Raw genomic sequence first — 19,950 nt, forward strand, 5'->3', positions numbered from 1 at the left:
GTGGGAGATCACTGTGCCATGTACAAGACACATACTTTGTTCCATAAGACTTAACCTCAGAACAGAAGTCTTGACACTGCAGTTCACTTTCTGGAGCACAGAAGGCAAAGTACTGTGTGAATGCTGCTTCCGCTGCATTTGTTTCACGGCTTTTCCTGTTCCCCAAATGGGATTCCTTTGCTCTTGCTCAACTTCTCCAGCTAACTTACCTAAATGGATAAAATTTTACTGCTTATGACTGTATTATCAAACAGAATTCAGAGCAAAGGTTGGAACATTATGTGCAGTGACAGCCACTCCCACATTTCCGTTCCCACAAGCAGAAACAATCCATGGCCAAGGGTGGAGTTCACTGTCGCTTGCAGTCTCTTCCTCAAACTGACAGCTCTCTCTTCCTATGGGAGGGGACATGGGTCTTCTAATCCACTGGGCCAATCTAGCTTGGTAGGTAAGCCATCTTCTCTCTCTCACCATCCCCTAACCACTTGGGATCCTGGTCTTCACTGTACCATGAATGACACAGAAAAGGGATAAAATAAAAAAGGGGCAGGTCCCCCCCCCCCCCGATCCCCTGAATGACAAGGGCTGGACAAGGGCTGGAAGTAGGCTACCTGTTTCCCCTTCTCTTTGGAGCAGTGCTGCATTGTGGCAGGGTGTTAGCAACACCATGGCTAAGGTCTCAGCAAAGTACAGTATTATTTTAAATACACCTGCAGAGCTGGGCACATTACCCTTCGTTGCCCAGTCAGACTTCTGAAGCTTAAGATATTCACTTTCAAAATCAGAGGTTCCTTACATCAATACGCTGCGTTGAATATAGAGGGTTCCCCACAATGCTGTCATATCTTCCTGCCTGATGTATGACATGGTGTAAGGAATCCATCTGTAACAATACAACCAATTTGCCAAAAGAGATAAAATAGCTCAAACAGTTATGCAGATACTTCAGTCGCCACCTAAAGCACCACCATCCCAACGCCATTTATGTGGCCTCCAATGGAATGCTTGAAATGTTACCATATCCAGCTGGGGCAATGGCTGCAAGTTAAATCTCTGTTTCTAACTTTATTTGTGTCCACCTTCTGCAGCAGATGTCATCTCTCCAGCACTGTGACACAATTGTGTGCTATGCTCAGAGCACAGAGACTGTTTTCAGACTGGGCAGATAAAAAAAATGATGATGGATGAAACTCTGGGCCCGGGACTCAAGTCCTCCAGTGCCCCTGCTCTAGAAATGTATGACACAGCCTCACACTTGCATTACATGAGTGCTGCCTTTTAATCTCGAATCTAATTTATTAGGGGCTCTAAACCCAGGGTGTGTATAATTATAGTAATGAACTATCTGGAAGTACTGTTACTCTCCTGCCACACATGCTACCGGTGATGTTACAGAGTACCATCATTTCTTGGCAGCTGTTTGGCTTCACCTCTGTCAAATACAATAGTCCCAAAGCAGGAATATGCTATATTCAAGTATTTTTCAACTCTGCTGCACAAAAAAAGTTATGCTCAAGTCTTTCTAAGCCTTACATGCAAGTCCTCCTGTTCAAATGTGTGTGTGACTAGCCCTACCCTCTCATGCATGACATTCCTACATATACTATGGGCCAATCCCAACCCAACCCCTTCTGCCCCACTGTCGGAGCTCATGTTGCCAACTCCATCTTAGAACAGAACAAGCAAATCTTTCCTTGCCTTAGCAAAGACTGGAAAAAATAGACTTGGCCCAAGGAGCAAAAAAATTTTTTATGAAATCATCTTTCTCCTATTAAGTCACTTCTACAGGTGACCATCTTATTGCAAAATTCCCAGGAGATCATAAAATCCAGTAATTCATAAATGTGGTGCTTTGAGCACTTAGATGTAAGTGTCTGCCTGCTGAAGACCGCAGGGGATTTGTCACACAGTTTTCTCTGCACACCCACCTGTGACTGCACATTGGCTCCCACTGGCGAGTTCTGGTAGGAAGTGAGTGATTGCAGGTTTATAAAGGAATCTCCAGAATTTGTCATTTTAAATGACCCAGAGGAACCTGAAGAGGAAAAGAAGTTACCTAATGGTATGTCTGCACCTGCTCATTTTTGCGCAATTTTATCAAGACATTAGCACAAGGAGCTGCTGTGTTTTGCACCTGATCCCATGACTAACTTTCTGTAGTGCTCCACTTTGGGGGCTTGGTGAAAAGTTTCACAGTCCCATTTACTTGTCCCTCCCCATCCCCTTGTTAACTCTGAAGCAGTGGTTTCAAATGGTGTCCATTGGAATCCTGAGGTTCCTTGGAAGTTTTTCAGGGATTCGTGTGTGTTAAAAAAGATGCCTCCCCATAAGATCTCTCCTTCCAATGCACAGCTGCATGTGTGTGTTCTAGGATACAATCTCTTGTAGTGGTGAGGCCTGGCCACTACCTCCCATGAACCAAGCATACACCGTGGAATATGCCCCAGCTTATCTCCTTGGTAGCCACTGCTCAAAGCATCCTTCTGTACTCACAATCATAGTAGTTAAAGGTGAGATCCCCAGGGATAGAAAAGGGTGACTGCACACATACAGATGGAAACAGTCCACCAAACACACAAAACCCTGACTGGCAAAAACAAAGATCTCCCTACACAAACTGTGGTAGAGAACCCTCTCCCCATAAACTAACCTTGTTTGGACAAAGATATAGCAGGCAGCCCAAGCATCCTTTCCATTTCAGATTGGAACCACAGAATGAAGGGAGGGAGAGTTCCCCCCGCACTGTTCTCCTAACAAATACCACACACCCACAACATGATTCATATATATGCTTGTGCTACTAACAATTTATGAACTTTACTATTAGATAGAAAATGTGACACGGTCTTGGACTTGGTGAACTGACTTATATGTTTATGGTGGTTCTGAAGAAATAATTGCTTTCCCATTCATTTCTTTGAAGGACCACCTAGAAATGTGGCTGTCTCATCCAGCAAGGTAGACTGGCTACAATTCAGGGGCAGGCATGGGAAAGACATGAAAATTAGTACTGGGGTGATGAGGGACAAAACTGAAGTGAAATTAAATGTAATACAGAGCAATGTGCAGACAACAACTCAAACAACCCAGTGGGTGTACGAAGATTTCATGAAGCTATTCCAGTTTCCAAGATGCTTCAAACAAGTTGTTCTTCAGTGAGCAAAATTAACTCTAAAAATACATTGACTTGCCCTTTGACAAGCCTTATTGTGTCTAGATAGCAATCAAGCTTGTCAAAGAAGAAACAGAAATGCTTGTTAAGTATTTTCTCTAGCGCTTTCTATTTGTAATACAACCTGAAGAACAACTGGATCAAAACATATTGGGAACTGGAAATGCTCCAGTCCATCTTGGTTCACTCAGAAGTTTACTGTTATTCAAGAAGTTGCACTTATATATAGCAACCAGAATGGCTCTTGGAAGGCAGGAAAAGGCAAAACTTGTGGGGGGGAACAGAAGGATTTAGACATGCACTGCGGTTCTAAGCAACTTTCCAAACAAGGCCAATGAGGTCTATTCACGTTTCTGTAGCTTTTTTTACTTCAGAACAGCACAGAAGAGGCTCTTCCAACTGCACACATGTTTCCCCAGCAGGTGTCCAGGGAAATCCTGTTCTAGAGGCAGGCTTTCTGCACTTACCAGAATTTGGGGTGGGTGGAGAACTTGTCTGGTTGCCCTGGGCCACCACATTGGTTGCATCCACCGCTGTCTTGGCTGCATAAATGTTAGCCTCCTCCTGGAACTTCCCCATGTTTTTCTTGTACCGGATTCTCTTGTTACCAAACCAGTTTGAGACCTGCAACAATAACTAAGTTAATGTGTGAACAAATTAGTGTATAGGCAGCTATCAACAGAAGAGAGGAGACAAAGATTGTTCCCAGAGTGTGCAAAATAAAGCCATAATTCCAGTCTCTGGGTGCACACACCAGCTGCTGACACTGGTCCATCTGCAGAATTGCAAATACTTTGGGACCAGCACGAATAGTGCTTTATACCAGTGTTTCCCAGCCTTGGATCTACAGCTGTTTTTGGACTACAATTCCCATCATCCCTGAGCACTGGTCCTGCTAGCTAGGGATGATGGAAGTTGTAGTCCAAAAACAGCTGGAGACCCAAGGTAGAGAAACACTGTTTTATACAATTCCTTTGTGGAATCGGATGCTAAAAGCTGAGGCGGCCAACCTCTTTGGCAAGTTTACTTATTTTATTTGATACATTTATATTTGGCAGGGAAGGGAAGATCTCTCAGGGTGGGAGAAGAAAGGAAAGCTCCCAGGTGAGAGCTGGGAGGGCTCACCTTTCTCTGGGTAGAACAACCTAAGAAGGAAGACTTTATATTATTATTTTCCTCTCTTTCTCATTTGATTCTTTGTTTTTGTTTAGATTAGCTTGTTCTTTTATTGTAAAGTATTCTGAAAAGTCTTAATAAAATCTTTTAAGAAAAACTTTCCTACTAACCGAAATGACAAATGATTGGCATAGGTCACTCTGTAAGCCAACAGATTTTATTTCAATCTGTATAGGCTCCAAAAGTTGTTCTTAACCAAATACAGCTTAATTTTTGTGGCAGAAAATTTCGACCCTGAAACCTGATGGATGTCAAGCAGAGATTGACTCAGTCTGCATGCTGCTACCAAGCTTTGCAAAATGGTGAAACTACAGGATAGCCGGCCAGACCAGCAGAAAATTTCCAAAGGACAGAAGGTTGAGTGGCAAAGACTGACTCTATAAAAACATCCTGGTCAGGTTTGCTTTTTGATTAAAGTAAAAAAAGAAAACAGAAAAGGCTTGAAAGAACTGGATTTGGTAATACTGTAAGAACGACTGAGAGGGAATCCAAAGTTTTATTTTGCTCACTAAGAGATTTTAAGGATTTCTTCTGTCAACAGTGAATTGATTTAAATCAATATGATTTAATCAAGAATTAAAGCCTAACACCAAGAGAAAAGACTTACAAAATCAAGCTTCCGGTGTTTACATCAGATATTTATTTAAATGAAAACGAAAATCAAACTAATTACCTATATTAGGTAATTAAATATATTGATTTACAAATAGAATTTACACTTCATAGGTACATTCCATGTAGGGTGGAACTCAACATTGTGCCAGCATGACTGTTCCATCTGGCAAGCAGAAATGCTTGCCTGATGGAACAATCTCCCCTTTCCTCCCTGGCACCATGTTCAAGGTTCTCCCAACCCCACCCCCCACCCCTGAGTGGATTTAGGGGTGGGTGGCAAGAGGAAACGCTTGCATTGGCTTCTGGTAGTGCACTGGGCTACTTGAATCTAGACCATGGTTTCTTACAATTTTTAACTGTAGTTTTAGTCTTTTATACAATGATTAAACGTTTTCAAAAAGAAGAAAACTTCTGCGAAATTCTGCAAAATTTTGAAAACCTTTGTTTAAAGTCTACAGGATGCAACGGTCAGAAACAAGCATCTGCCTGCACAAATGTTTGAAAAACAGACAACCACATTCACTGGAGATGGACCACCCACCTGTGAGACTGTGATGCCTCCTTTCTTTGCTAGTTCTTCTTTGGCTTCTTCACTGGGGTAAGGGTTACTCAGGTGAGAATAAAAATACTCATTCAAGACTTCTGTTGCCTGCTTGCTGAAGTTCCGCCGCTTACGCCTGGGAACACATTGAAATTATTCATACAGTTGATGTCAGAGCACACTGTGTGCTGGCCCAAGGGCTTAAGGAAGAGCCAAGGAGGGCTGCAGGAAAGCACACAGTGGAAAGGTTTTATCCAAATGGGAAGAGTGAGCATGACATGAGGTGTGTGTGTATATATATCTATATCTGGACTGAAAGGGCAGCCAAGATTAAGTAGACTGCTCTAAATACAATTAAAAATACTTACAAAGTGATATGACAGATTAAATCCCTGATTACCCCCCAAATCTAAAGCACACTTTCCTGAAATTCAAGACAGAAAACTTTCAGATAACAGATAATACATTTCAGAGCAGGAATACACAAAGAACAAGGAACCATATCTCAGTGGCCGAACACATCCTTTACATACAGAAGTTCCTAGGCTCTGGCCCTTGCAATTCCAGTTTATTTATTTCGATTCTACCCTTGAATAAAACTCCCAGGGTGGCAGTGAAAACAATCAGTTAACTGGTGCTGAGAAATGGCCCCAACGAAGACCGTGGAAATCTGCTACTAAAATAGATAATACTGGGTTAGATGGGTCAGTCTGGAGAAAGAGGATGACTCTTCCTACTGCAGAAGCATCTGGCAAAAGGTGGCTCTCCATACAGGAGGCAGATCCCAGGAAATCATAAAACTGGGCCTAAACTTGATGTTTCCAATGCAAGGTATATAAATGCAACTTGCATAATTAAAAATAGCAAACACCACAGTTCATGGGTGAATTTGCTGGATTGCATCCCAAACAGGATATTGTTAAACCATAGATGTCCCAGCACCTGCCAACCAAGCAGTTCGAAAGCATGCCAATGCAAGTAGATAAATAGGTGGCAGGAAGGTAAGCAGTGTTTCCTTCCTTTTGTTTTGTTTTCTTTCTTCTATCTCCATTAAGCAGTCTGGGGTTGGGACAATTTTTTCTTTGTTCTTTTTTAGATGCTGATGGGAGAATAAAGTTTAAATGGATTAAGGCACATAAGTGAATAGTATTAAGTAGTAAGAAGTGAAAGATGGAAAGAATTTGCTGATTTGACTAATAACTGGAATACAAAGAGGGAGGTGGGAGGAGGCCGAGGAAACAAGCTTTGGAAAGATGGAATTTGAAGAATGGATTTTTTAAATTTTTGAATGTTTTTCTTTTTTTCTTCTTTTTTTTCTTTTCTATGTAGGTGGGGTAGAGGGAGGGTGTTTTTATGTACTTTTGGGGTTTTGCCTTTTTCTTTTTTTTTCTCTTCCTCTTTTCATTTTGTGATATTTTGTTGTTGTTTTTGGCTTTGTAATTCTGTTTTTGTACCTTTAATACAAATATCTTTAATAGTTTTTGTACCTTTGGAAAATCTAATAATTATTATTTAAAAAAAAAACTGTGTTTCCATGCACTCTGGTTTCTGTCACAGTGTCCCATTGTGCCAGAAGTGGTTTAGCGATGTTGACCACATGACCTGGAAAACTGTGGGTGGACAAACGCCAGCTCCCTTGGCCTGAAGCAAGATAGGCACCACAGCCCCATAGCCTTTGACTCTACCGTCCAGGAATCCTTTACCTTTTTACCTTTACCTAAACCATAGATGCTAATAGCTGCCAGTGTTTATTGTCTACGCATTGTATCAGCTTCAATATTGTCTTCTCCCATTGTGCCCAGTGTCACACTTTGTACAGCCTTCTATGCCACCAAGATCCTGGACACAAGAAGGGTCTCCCTTGAGGCTTGATCATGTATTACCTTGCATCCAGAAACCGTGAGCGCAGGATCATCACAGCCTCACAAGTGCTCTGCTTCAGCTGCATCTGAATGGTGCTGAACTTTCCATGAATTATATTCACCATGCGCTCAATTTCTTTGGGTGAAATTGGCCTCGTCCTGCTCTGTTCTCGGAGCAGGTTCATCACATGGGTGGTGAACTCACTGCAAGCCTGGAAATAAGAAGCAGAGAGGCATATTGTACTCAAGCAACGGTCACATTTAATTCAAAACTTATAAATAAATGGGAGTGATAATTACACAACAGACTAGACAAGGGGCAGATAACTTGGCATCACATGCAGTCCAAATATTAATACAAGATTATAATATTTAAAAATATACTTTAGGTGTCTTTGTGAGATTTAATATGTAGAAACAGCATATTCTGTAGTCTATGTTACACAGGTCTGATTTTTTAAAAAACTGCAGAGGGCCATTACATTTTATTATTAATAGGCAGGTATTCAAATACTTTTTTACACTAATATTGCTGCATACATTATGGCTTGACCCAATTTGTTTTGTAATTATTTTTATTTGCCCATATCTACACATAAAGGCCAATCAGCTGTACCAATCTCTGCAAAAAGCAGACTGTGCTCTGTTGAAAGTCAGTGAGAAACTGTGAGAAAAAGGAAGAATTTTGAAGACCTCTGTACAAAATTCCCCTATGAAACACATAAGCTGGTGTTGGCTTCTGGAGAAGAAAGGAAGTGATCTCTGCAAACCACTGGTCTGTGGCAAAGAGGAATGCCCACCCAACGCTATTGACTCAGCCACATTTAATGCAACCAAGAATTAGAAAAGGTCATAATCCTGAAGCTACATAAAAGCTCACAAAAGGACACAAGACTGCAGCCTAAATGAATTTATGCCCCCAAACACTTTTACTTCTTCTTCCCCCCCATCTAATATTTTTATTTGTTTTTACAAGTACAAATTTATAACAAAATTGTTTAAATAACCATACTCTGAGATTCTCTGAATCTCCAGACTTCCCTCCATCCCCTACATGGTTCCTTGTACCAATATTTACAACTACATATCAGTCTATTCTCCATAGTCTACTTTTACTTCAGCCCAGTCAAAAGTTGGGTGTATACTCCCTGCTCTGTGATTGCAAAGGAAAAACAATTGTTTTTAACTGAGAGGATAAAAACTCTTCCATGCAGAAAGATCACCTGTTCATATTTCTCTAGCTCAGAGTGGTATATCTGTCGGATCTGTGACAGCTTGGCCCTGTAGTCAGAGTGCTCAATGCTATTGTCATTTGGACAGCCACCTGAAGTTGCTGCTATGGCCGCAGGTCCTCCTCTTCCCCGCTTCTCCGGCCCGGAGACACCCTCTGCCAGCAACATGTTATCAAGTCTCATTAGCTGAGCATCAGGGGGATCTTCTTCCTGAATACCGCGTATACTTAACACTGGATAAATATAAATAGGGAGCAGAGGATTATTTCAGAAGCAGAGAAAACAAAGAAGGAGTTTATTTGCCCCATTATCTCTTTGCACATACAGTAACAACCATGACCTCAGAATGCATAGCACCCAAACAAAAGGCTAACAAAGACTGAATAATTTGTTTCTGCTTCATATGCAATTGCACTCAAAGGAGGGAGCTGAGGCTAGAGAAGAGATGGCACATCTCCAGAAAAACAACAAAAAAGCAGGAAGACACGTATGGTCAATAGCATCCCAAACTATTTGCATTTTCCATACAGAAGCACACATCAAACACATTCAAAGGCCAAGGGAGAGCATAGCCTAATGCAAACTTCAGCATTTGCAACAAATTCTTGACTATTTCATATTGTCATTTGGAACTCCTTCCTAAGCTTCCTTCTTGATCTCTGAAGTCCTCTCTAAAGCCAAGTGTCCCAGAGGTTCACTTTTTAAAATGGAAGTGGTGTAGAGCAGTTTTGTGCCATTTCCTCGGCCAGAAGAAACCTGTAGCAGCCGTTGACTGCTATGTAGTACAAACTGACAGCTTCTTCCATGGGTGGAAAAACCCATATGCCCAGTAGACACTGGAGCCTTTAAAAAAATGAGCCTGGAAAATACTGTATTTTTCAGTCTATAAGACACACTTTTTTCCTCCTAAAAAGGAAGGGGAAATGTGTGTGCATCTTATGGAGCGAATGCAGGCTGCGCAGCTATCGCAGAAGCCAGAACAGCAAGAGGGATCGCTGCACAGCTCTAGCTTCTAGCTTAGTCCCTTCCCCCACCTCCCGGAAAAGCCCCCAAGAACCACGCTCCCTTTAAAGAGCATGTGTGCAGCTCTTGGGGGCTTTTCCCCGAGGAGGGAGAAGGGCAACCGTCACTGACGGGCTGCCCTTCTCCCTCCTTGGGGAAAAGCCTGCAAGCGCTCTAAGCGTGCGCTCTAAGCACACGCTCTAAGCGGCTCGTGAAAGGGAGCGCTGAGCAGAGCCTGGGATGCTCTGCTAAGCACTCCCTTTAAAGAATATTTTTTTTCTTGCATTCCCCCTCTAAAAACTAGGTGTCATATGTGTCAGGGAAGAGTTAGAAGTTTTCAGTTTCTCAGAGGGAGAAAGCATTCCCCAAGGGGGGAGGGAGAACGGTGAATCTAATAGAAGGGAGCAAGAGGAACAACAGGGAGGGACTGGCTGTTCACAGGAAAGGCAAGGGTTAAGTTCTAGCTCAGATTCGGAGGAGAGGAGATACAGGCCAGCTCTAGCCAGGAGGTTAGAAAAAAGAGCGGGAAAACGAAGGGAGAGGCGCCTTCGCCATTTTGAGGGTGGCTGGTCATGGAGAAGCAGAGCTCAGAAGGTATCTGAAAGAAGTGACTCTGAGGAAGAATAGTTAAAGTTAAGAACCGTTTATAAGATTGTTTTGTTAATACACAATAAAAAGTTTTATAAAGAACAAGAAGCATTTGTGTGGTGATCTGAAGAGGACAACGACCAGTCCTGACAGAATACCTTCTGCTCTGCGCCTCTTCACTATACGTAAAGAAGGAGAAGCCAAAATGGAGGGAGCTGTGGCGCCAGTTGGGCAAGGAGAAACCCCAGCGCTCCAGCTAACATTACAGGACTTATGGCAACAGAACTTACAGTTGAAAAGTCAAGTCAACGTACTATCGGCAGCATTGGGAGAACATAGAACCATGCTGCAAGCGAAGTGTGGAGATAGAGTGAGTAAAACATTTACTGTACGTCCGCGTAGCTTCAAGGGAGAAAGCTCTGAATACATGGCTTTCAAGACAGAAATTTCTTACATAATTGAGATAAAGGATAAAGAATTTCAATCTGAGCAAGAGAAGGTTGCTTATGTGATTAATTTCTTGGAAGGGAGGGCTAAGGACTGTGTTATACCCCTAATATCTCGAAGGGATGCCGCCCTAGGAAATCTACAAATGTTTCTGCAGTATCTAGACACGATTTTCTTAGACCCTGCGCATGAAGTAACCACAGCTAGGCAGCTGTTGAGAATGAGACAAGGAAAAGACACTGTGGGAGTTTATTGGTCCAACTTTAGTTTGCTGGTGCAGAAATTAAAATGGGATCTGAATTCCCCAACAGTTGCAGCCCTTTTTAGGGAAGGACTGAATAATGAGATTTTAGACCAATTGGCCCAAATGCCAGAACCTAGTTCCTTGGATTCTCTGGTCCGAACGTGCCTGCAATTGAGCCTACGCATAGAACGGAGGGCTAGTGAAAAGAAGGAACAATGGAGACCACGGTGGCGGGAAAACAATATTATCGAAAGTACAGAGAGCAGAGCGGGCAACATATCAGGACGAGAGCGGCCAGAGCCCATGGAATTAGGAGCAGCCAGACCCCACCCAGTTACTACCTCTTCCATGATAAGAGGAAATGCAGGGAGAGGAAGAGACATGAGGCGCTGCTTCGTCTGTGGAAAACCAGGGCATCTAGCACGACAATGTCGCAATCGTAAAGGATGGGAGTCTCTATCTGGAGCAGACATGGGAGAAGACAATTGCCCAAAGGAACTGCATCAGGGAAACGAATGTCCCCGGCTGGAAATGGGAGCTTGCAGCCGGGTGGAGAAGCAATAGAAGGCTCTCACGCAGAACCACCTATCCCAGGACTAACGGTGAAGGTGCAACTACAACTACCCAATGGACACAGGGTCCAGGTAGAGGCGCTGTTAGACTCAGGAGCGTCAGCAGATTTCATAGACCAGAAATTGGTACAGGAACACAAAATCGCTTTGTTACCTTTGAATTTCCCACTGCGAGTGAAAACAATCGACGGCAGACCGCTACTGTCAGGAGAAGTGACTTATGAGACTCCACCAATGAGAATGGATATGGGTCATCACTCAGAGACCAGGGCATTTCAAGTGACCAAACTAGCTGGACACCCGATGGTGCTGGGCATGAGTTGGCTCAATCGTCACAATCCAGTGATTGCCTGGCATCAAAGGTCTTTGGTTTTTGGTTCGATCTATTGTATGAGACATTGTTTGGGGCAAAAGGGAAAAATCTCAGTGGAAGTAATGGGAACAGAGGTAGAAGGGAAGTTGATGGGGAATGAAAGTGAGATTCCGTCACAATATATTGCTTATCGGGATGTTTTTTGTGAAAAAGAAGCGGATAAACTTCCACCACATAGGCCCTATGATTGCAAGATAGATCTAGTCCCTGGGGCACAGTTGCCACCAAGCAAGATATATGCCATGTCGGAAGTAGAATCTGCAGCATTGAGGGAGTTCCTGCAAAAGAATTTGCAGAGAGGTTTTATTAGAGAGTCCACAGCCTCAGGGGGTGCTCCCGTCTTTTTTGTCAAAAAGAAAGGGGAGGAAGGGGCACCGAGATTAGTATGTGACTTCAGAATCCTTAACAGCCAAATGAAGCCTCGCGTGTGCCCACTGCCACGTATAGATGACCTCTTAGAGAGAGTAAGGTCAGCCAAAGTCTTTACCAAGCTTGATCTACGAGGAGCATATAATCTGATAAGGGTCAGAGAAGGGGATGAGTGGAAAACCAGTTTTTGTACTAAGTATGGTGCATTTGAATTCTTGGTAATGCCTTTTGGCTTGCAAAATGGCTCAGGGGTATTTCAAACCTTCATCAACCACGTCTTAGCAGGTATACTGGATCAGTTCTGTGTCTCTTATTTAGATGACCTCTTAATATATAGTGAAAGCATGGAGGAACACGTAAAACATGTCACGCAGGTGTTAGAGAGATTGAGGACCAACAGGTTATATGTGAAGTTAGAGAAGTGTAAGTTCCATACACAAAAGGTGGAGTTCCTGGGATATTGCATTTCCCACAAAGGGGTGCACATGGACCCCAGTAAAGTTCAGGCAGTGGTGGAATGGGAGGCACCTAAGACTAAGAAAGATCTACAGAGGTTTTTAGGATTTGCTAATTTCTATCGTAAATTCATAGGTAATTACTCCAAAATCACAACGCCACTGACTGATTGTCTAAGAGGCAAGGGGCCATTCAGATGGTCTGAGGAAGCACAGAAGGCCTTTGATAAACTAAAGGCGGTGTTTGCTTCAGAAAAATATCTTATGCACCTAGATCCAAGTAAACGTATGAAGGTAGAAACTGATGCCTCTGATAGGGCTATTGGGGCCATTCTGCTGCAACAGGACAAGGAAGGGGACTGGAGACCCTGTGCCTTCTACTCTAGAAAATTAAATCAATCAGAACAAAACTACACCATATTTGATAAGGAACTTTTAGCTGTGCATGCTGCCTTTAAAGTGTGGAGACATTTTTTGGAAGGGGCGTCACATCAGGTGGTGGTACAAACAGATCATAAGAATTTAGAGTATTGGAGAACTGCTAGACAGCTAAACCAAAGGCAAATTAGGTGGGCGGAGTTTTTTGCTGGGTTTAATTTTAGGATTGAGTATATACCTGGGCATCAAAACGTTCGTGCAGATGCGCTATCGCGCAAACCTGAGTATATGGAAGGGGAAGCACCTCCCAAGTTGCGAGAAATGCTGAGATCGGATCAGTGGGGGTGTGCAGCCGTAGTAGTGGACGGCAGGGAATTCCAGCGATTGACAGTAACAGATGAGTTTGCACAAAAGAAAATGGAGGAACTGAGAAAAGGTAGAGGGGAAGAGGAAGGTTTCAAAGAAAAAGATGGATTGTTGTACAGGAGAGGGGTGCTGTATGTACCTGCAGGTGAATTAAGAGGTAAAGTGTTGAGGCAACATCATGATAACCCGACTGCAGGACATTTTGGTAGAGAAAAGACCCTGTATCAGATCACACGACAGTTCTGGTGGCCAAAGTTAAGGGAGGAAGTAACACAATATGTAAGAGGTTGTGAAGTATGTCAACGAGCCAAGGCACCCAGAGCAGCTCCCGCAGGGTTGTTGCAACCTATGCCCACGCCGGGAAGGCCTTGGGATGTGGTGTCTATGGATTTTATAACGGATCTACCACCATCCCATAGGCAAACAGTGATCTTTGTGGTGGTTGACATGCTAACCAAGATGGCACATTTCATACCATGTACCAAAATTCCGACCGCACAGGAAACTGCAAAGATGTTTTTAGATAATATTTTTAGGTTGCATGGTTTGCCATCACAAATCATTTCAGATAGAGGGGCCCAATTTACACCACAATTTTGGAAGAGGTTAATGCAGTTACTAGATGTGGAGCTAAGCCTCACGTCGGCGAGACACCCGCAAACCAATGGGGAAGCTGAAAGAACGAATGCAACACTACAACAATATCTGAGGTGTTATGCTGGTTATCAGCAGAGCGGGTGGTTAGAGAAGTTGAGTCTAGCAGAGTTTGCGTATAATAATGCAATGCATGTGTCTACGGGCAGAGCCCCATTTGTGGCAAACTATGGCTTGCACCCAAGGGCATTCCCAGGTCAAGAGGAGCAGTTAGCAGTACCAGCAGCAGAACAAATGATAGAGGAGTTGAGGTGCATTCATGAGATATTGAAAGAGGATTTGGAAGAAGCTAAAGAGGCTTACAAGAGAGCTGCAGACAGGCACCGGCGGGTTGGGGAAGAAATCCAAGTAGGGAGCTGGGTATGGCTGTCTACCAAGGGACTACCAATACGAGGGAGGTGTAAAAAGCTAGAACCAAGGAGATTGGGACCTTTCCAAGTAAAGGCTCAAATTAACCCAGTCGCTTTCAAGCTTCATTTACCTGAAAATATGAGAATACACCCTGTATTTCATAGATCTTTATTGTCAGTGTTTGTACCAGCACATAAGTATCAAATTTCAAGGGAACCACCTCCTTTCCCCACCATGATGGGGGAAGAGGAGGCTGAAGTGGAAGAGATATTAGACTCGAGAATAAGTAGGAGGAAATTACAGTATTTGGTTGCATGGAAAGGGTTAGATGAGTCTGAGAACTCATGGGAACCATCAGAAAAAATTAACGTTCCAGAATTGCAGAGAGAATTTCATAGAAAATATCCCCACAAGCCAAAACCCCATAACTGGCATCTTCAAGAAATTTTTGAAAAGACAGATAGCGAGGAAGAAGAGTTCATAGGGTTCGGTCTTCCAGAAACAGAGGAGAGCGAGAAGGAGGAAGGGGGGCTTAGGGGAGGGGGTGATGTCAGGGAAGAGTTAGAAGTTTTCAGTTTCTCAGAGGGAGAAAGCATTCCCCAAGGGGGGAGGGAGAGCAGTGAATCTAATAGAAGGGAGCAAGAGGAACAACAGGGAGGGACTGGCTGTTCACAGGAAAGGCAAGGGTTCAGTTCTAGCTCAGATTCGGAGGAGGGGAGATACAGGCCAGCTCTAGCCAGGAGGGTAGGAAAAAGAGCGGGAAAGCGAAGGGAGAGGCGCCTTCGCCATTTTGAGGGTGGCTGGTCATGGAGAAGCAGAGCTCAGAAGGTATCTGAAAGAAGTGACTCTGAGGAATAATATTTAAGAACCGTTTATAAGATTGTTTTGTTAATACACAATAAAAAGTTTTATAAAGAACAAGAAGCATTTGTGTGGTGATCTGAAGAGGACAACGACCAGTCCTGACAATATGGCCAGGTGCGTCTCATGGAGCGAAAAATACGGTAGATGCTGAGGAGGGGGAAGGGGTTACATTTTCATTGCCCCTTTCCTCCAAGTAGTATACAAGAATCTCCCTCGTTCCAATTTATCTTCAGTAGTTTAAGGCAGGCATAGGCAAACTCAGCCCTCCAGATGTTTTGGGACTACAACTCCCATCATCCCTAGCTAACAGGACCAGTGGTCAGGGATGATGGGAATTATAGTCTCAAAACATCTGGAGGGCTGAGTTTGCCTATGCCTGGTCTAAGGTGACCCAACAGAGAGTTGTTAATGAAAACAGAGAACCAATTAAAATGGAAATACTTTAATGAAATCTGACAGAATGTAACAGATTGGTTGCAATATTTTCAGTTAAATGAAATGTTTAACAATGATAAAAAGATAGGATTTGCGTATGAAATCTCAACTTTTCAGAGAGAAATAATAGAAAATGAAATGGAATTAATTTCTAAAATGTGCAATCTGTTGTTGAAATGGGAAACGAAGGATGAAGAGGTTAAGTCAGTCATGATTAAATGGGCACAAGGTGTGGGACATAATATTCAGATGATGGAATGGGAAAAATTATGGAAGAATGATATAAAATTTACAGCATGTGTGGCGGTTAAAGAAAATTACATGAAAATGATGTATAGATGGTGTCTAACTCAAGTTAAATTAGCAAAAAACGTATAAAACTAAGGAAAGCAAGTGTTAGAAATGTAAAGTAGCAGAGGGGACATTTTTTAATTGCTATATTATAAAGAAATATTGGGAAATGATTTATAATGAAATGAAGAAAATGTTTAGGATAACCTTTATTTAAAAAGCCAGAAGCTTTTTTAATAGTTATAATAGGAGTGGATCTACCAAGAGCACAAAAGAATCTGTTTACATATGCAACAACGGCCACACAAATTTTACTAGCCCAACATTGGAAAGAAGATGGTGTCCCATCTAAAGAAGATTGGCATGTTAAACTAATGGAATATGCTGAAATGGCAAAAATGACGATGAAATTAAGAGGAAGAGACGATAATGAATTTAAGGAAAAATGGAAGATGTTTATTGCATATATACAGAAGCAACGTACACAGGTTAATGTTAGCAGGGTTTTAAGAATACTTGTAATATTATCATAAATGGATAATAGATGATTTAAATATGTTATAAACTTAATAATGGACATGCAGTATTTTGATAAATAATTGAACCAAGGAAGGGATTAGAGGGAAGTTAATTTGTTTTGTTTTTGTATTGTTACTGTTTTTTATGTTTGTTATTTTTGGAAAATTAATAAAATGTTACTAAAAAAAGAACAGAGGTTTGAAAAAGAGTCATCCCACATTGGTTGCTTTCTTTCATGTGTGTGCAGGCCAAGGTTGCTGCTTCATATTTCTCATTTAGTCCCTACGCCTCTCCTGCAGCCCCACACACTTCCCACCCTTACTCTCTAAGGTAGGTGGAATTGGGCTGCAAGAGAGGCAGGGCCTCAACACACTTTCCGCCTTTTCCACAATCCATCTTTCCTAGCCCAGGCAGAGCAGGCACAACGGATGAGCAATGACAGGATCTCAGATAATGCAGATCACCTGGGACTCAGGAATAGCTCTGCCCAGAACATCAACTGGCAGGTTGTAGGAGTCGAATGGCTGTGAGCATTTGCAACGCCACCTGTTGCAGCAAAGCACCCAGTGTGTACACACCTGCATCCTAAATGCTAAATTCATCTCACCAGACCTGAAAGAAGCTCTCACAAACTCTATTAGTCATAAATAATTTTTATTAAATCCAAAAGATTTAACAGGATTCAAAAATTAGTCACAGGTTATAGTGTGGGCTTTTAATTGCATGGTAACTTAAGTTCCCATGTAAAAGAGCTTCTCTTCATTCAGACAAAGCACTTCATTTTCCAAGGAAAGAATGGATTTGTCTCTGTTAATTAGCTGAGAGAACTGTTATCTTCATTAAATAGCCTCAAAAAATCACTTGAACCGAATTACTTTAATATTTATCAGTTAATTAATCCATTAAATGAGTAATAGTACAACAATAAATTGACTAAAAGAAACCTTTCCATTGGATGGCAGCCCTAATTTTTATGAATGCTTTTAATGGACAATTCTCAGCCCCATAAACCCCTGAGAACCTGGGCAGCCACATCCACTAACATGCCATGGTTTGTTCTGATAGCTAATCATAACACTCTCTACATATTCATCAAAATGGAAAATAATTAGACTGAGCCAAGTGAAATTCCCATCATTTCTAATTAGCCCTTAATTAAAACACATCACAACCTAAGGTACTGAGGCCTCACTCAATATGCAAATGCAATCATTGCAATATATTTACATATCATTAATTAACATGCTGCGGTGCTGTAATGAACTGTACGAGAGCACCGGTGCCAAAACAAGAATGATATGCCATTTGTTAGGCTTGTTTTCCAATCCAGATTTTTCTCTTCCATGTAGCAACAGAGCAGCAGGGCTCATAGTCCTCTCTTATGATGGAACATTTGTGCTACTAGAGAGGAAAAACATATCTATCGATTAACTGAAATATTCAAGATGCAGACACAGGATGATCAAGCTGATTCAGCCAACTGAAGTTAAGCCCCGGCTGAAATGTCCAGTTCTCTTCAGGGACCAAGGAAGATAAGGTTCAACTAGTGTTAGGGAAACGGCAACAAATGTCAACAAAAACAGCAGCACTGGCAAACAGTGGTTAAAGGTTTCACTCAAGAGAAACTGGAAGGAGAGAGGGAGCTCAGTGGTTGAGCTTAAGTGACAATGCTAATATTTAAGTCAGGCTTCCTCAACCTCGGCCCTCCAGATGTTTTTGGCCTACAACTCCCATGACCCCTAGCTAGCAGGACCAGTGGTCAGGGATGATGGGAATTGTAGTCTCAAAACATCTGGAGGGCCAAGGCTGAGGATGCCTGATCTAAGTATTTGAATGGCAATCCTTAATTTGCCCATGTGGAACAAGTCGAGGCCTCTGCAGGCCTGAGCGCCCAACCCCACTTACTTTGCACCTGGACCGCAACACACCCTCTGATCCCAAGGACCTTATAATCTACCCTCAGGTGCAAGATGAAATATTTTGGCCATGCAGCTCCATTAAAATCAAGGAGGATGAGAGACAGGGAAGCATCCCTTCTGATTCCTCATCCTTAGTGCTACTGAGCAGCAGCAGCAGGAGCTTTGGCAGAGTCTTCCCTTCCTTATAAACCTCAGCTGCTGCTATTAACACGGAGAAGAAGATAGTTTAATGAGCTAATTTCCATATATATCAGCAGCTCAAGTATTCTGGCTCCATCCAATGACTCAGTGTTATCCTGGCTCAGTTCAGAATATGACCACAGCTAAAGGAGCTGCCAACTAAGATTTTACTGGAATATATTCCTATGCCTACTTGCTTGGGAGTAAGAAAGCATAGGATCAGGCTGCACATGCAAAAGCAACTAGAAACACTAATATGTGCTGCTGCTCCTCAAAGTGCATGGGCATACGTTCAAATATACTTTCAGCGTTAAAAAAAGAAGAACAGAAAGATGCTCTCAGGTCAAATCTAGAATGCAAACACACAATGGTCTAAATGCAAACACAAATCTAGAATGCAAACACACAGTTAGAGCACGTGACTTCCCCCAAAGAACCCTGGGAATTGTAGGTAAAAGGTAAAGGTAAAGGACCCCTGGACGGTTAAGCCCAGTCAAAGGCAACTCTGGGGTTGCGGCGCTCATCTCCCTGTTTGTCCACAAAAATGTTGTTTACCTTCCTGCCGCAGTGGTACCAATTTATCTACTTGCACTGGTGTGCTTTCGAATGGCTAGATTGGAAGGAGCTGGGACAGAGAAACAGGAGTTCACCCCATCGTGGGGATTCAAACTGCTGACATTCTGATCAGCAAGCCCAAGAGGCTCAGAGGGTTAGACCACAACGCAACCAGTGTTGGGAATTGTAGCTGAAAAGTATGATGTTACAAAAGGAACAAGGCAGGGATGTCCCCTGTCACCATTATTGTTTATACTGGTTCCTTGAAGTTCTGGTGAACATTATAAGAGCAGAGGAAAGTATAAAAGTATAAAACCAAGTGGCTCATTTTAAACTCAATAAGGTAAAAACTAAAATGTCGGCGAAAAATATGAATGTACAATTAAAAGAAAAATTACAACAGATCACAGAAATACGTGTGGGGAAGAAAATTGAATATTTAGGGTATGGTTAACTGCCAAAAATATAAATGTATTCAAAGACTATTACATACCTACATGGAAAGAAATTAAGGATTTTGAAGTATGGGGAAGGATGAAATTATCATTTTGGGGTAAAATATCTGCTGCCGGTCTGGTCCTGACCGAATGGATACTAGAATCAGCAAGGGATACCCACATGACCTGAAGGTGCTGCTGTGCAATGCCAGGTCAATGATTCATAAGACCACTGCCATCCATGACTTGATCATGGATGGAGGACTTGACCCGGCATGTGTGACAGAGACTTGGTTGGATGAAGCAGATGGGCCTGTCCTTGCTGCTGCTTGTCCACCAGGTTTCTCTTACGC

General features: G+C 42.5%; 1 protein-coding gene and 1 long non-coding RNA gene across 5 annotated transcripts in view; both read right to left on the bottom strand.

The window, feature by feature from the left end:
• The window catches only part of PBX4 (PBX homeobox 4), a 48,175-nt gene that overhangs the window by 915 nt on the left and 27,310 nt on the right, over positions 1-19,950 (bottom strand). Inside the window, exons 3-9 of one of the 4 annotated variants that reach the window (XR_014508270.1) lie at positions 8,590-8,831; positions 7,388-7,578; positions 5,505-5,640; positions 3,640-3,796; positions 1,929-2,035; positions 797-883; positions 36-209 (exon numbers count right to left, since the gene is read on the bottom strand). Coding sequence is in view for 2 of the 4 variants with exons in the window: in XM_083428299.1 (XP_083284425.1) it covers positions 797-883; positions 1,929-2,035; positions 3,640-3,796; positions 5,505-5,640; positions 7,388-7,578; positions 8,590-8,831 (920 nt within the window). In the remaining 2 variants the exon portion in view is untranslated. The remainder of the gene's footprint in view (positions 1-35; positions 210-796; positions 884-1,928; positions 2,036-3,639; positions 3,797-5,504; positions 5,641-7,387; positions 7,579-8,589; positions 8,832-19,950) is intronic. The other 3 variants (XR_014508269.1, XM_083428299.1, XM_083428300.1) reach the window with 3 other exon arrangements.
• Positions 9,843-18,953, bottom strand: LOC310671946. Its single transcript, XR_014508304.1, has 3 exons — positions 16,896-18,953; positions 15,355-16,831; positions 9,843-9,900 (listed from the first exon to the last, which is right to left on the bottom strand). It is a non-coding gene; the product is annotated as an uncharacterized lncRNA (long non-coding RNA).

The sequence above is a fragment of the Podarcis tiliguerta genome (genome assembly GCF_965153285.1).
Source record: "Podarcis tiliguerta genome assembly, chromosome: 2".
In the NCBI taxonomy this organism is placed as follows: domain Eukaryota; kingdom Metazoa; phylum Chordata; class Lepidosauria; order Squamata; family Lacertidae; genus Podarcis; species Podarcis tiliguerta.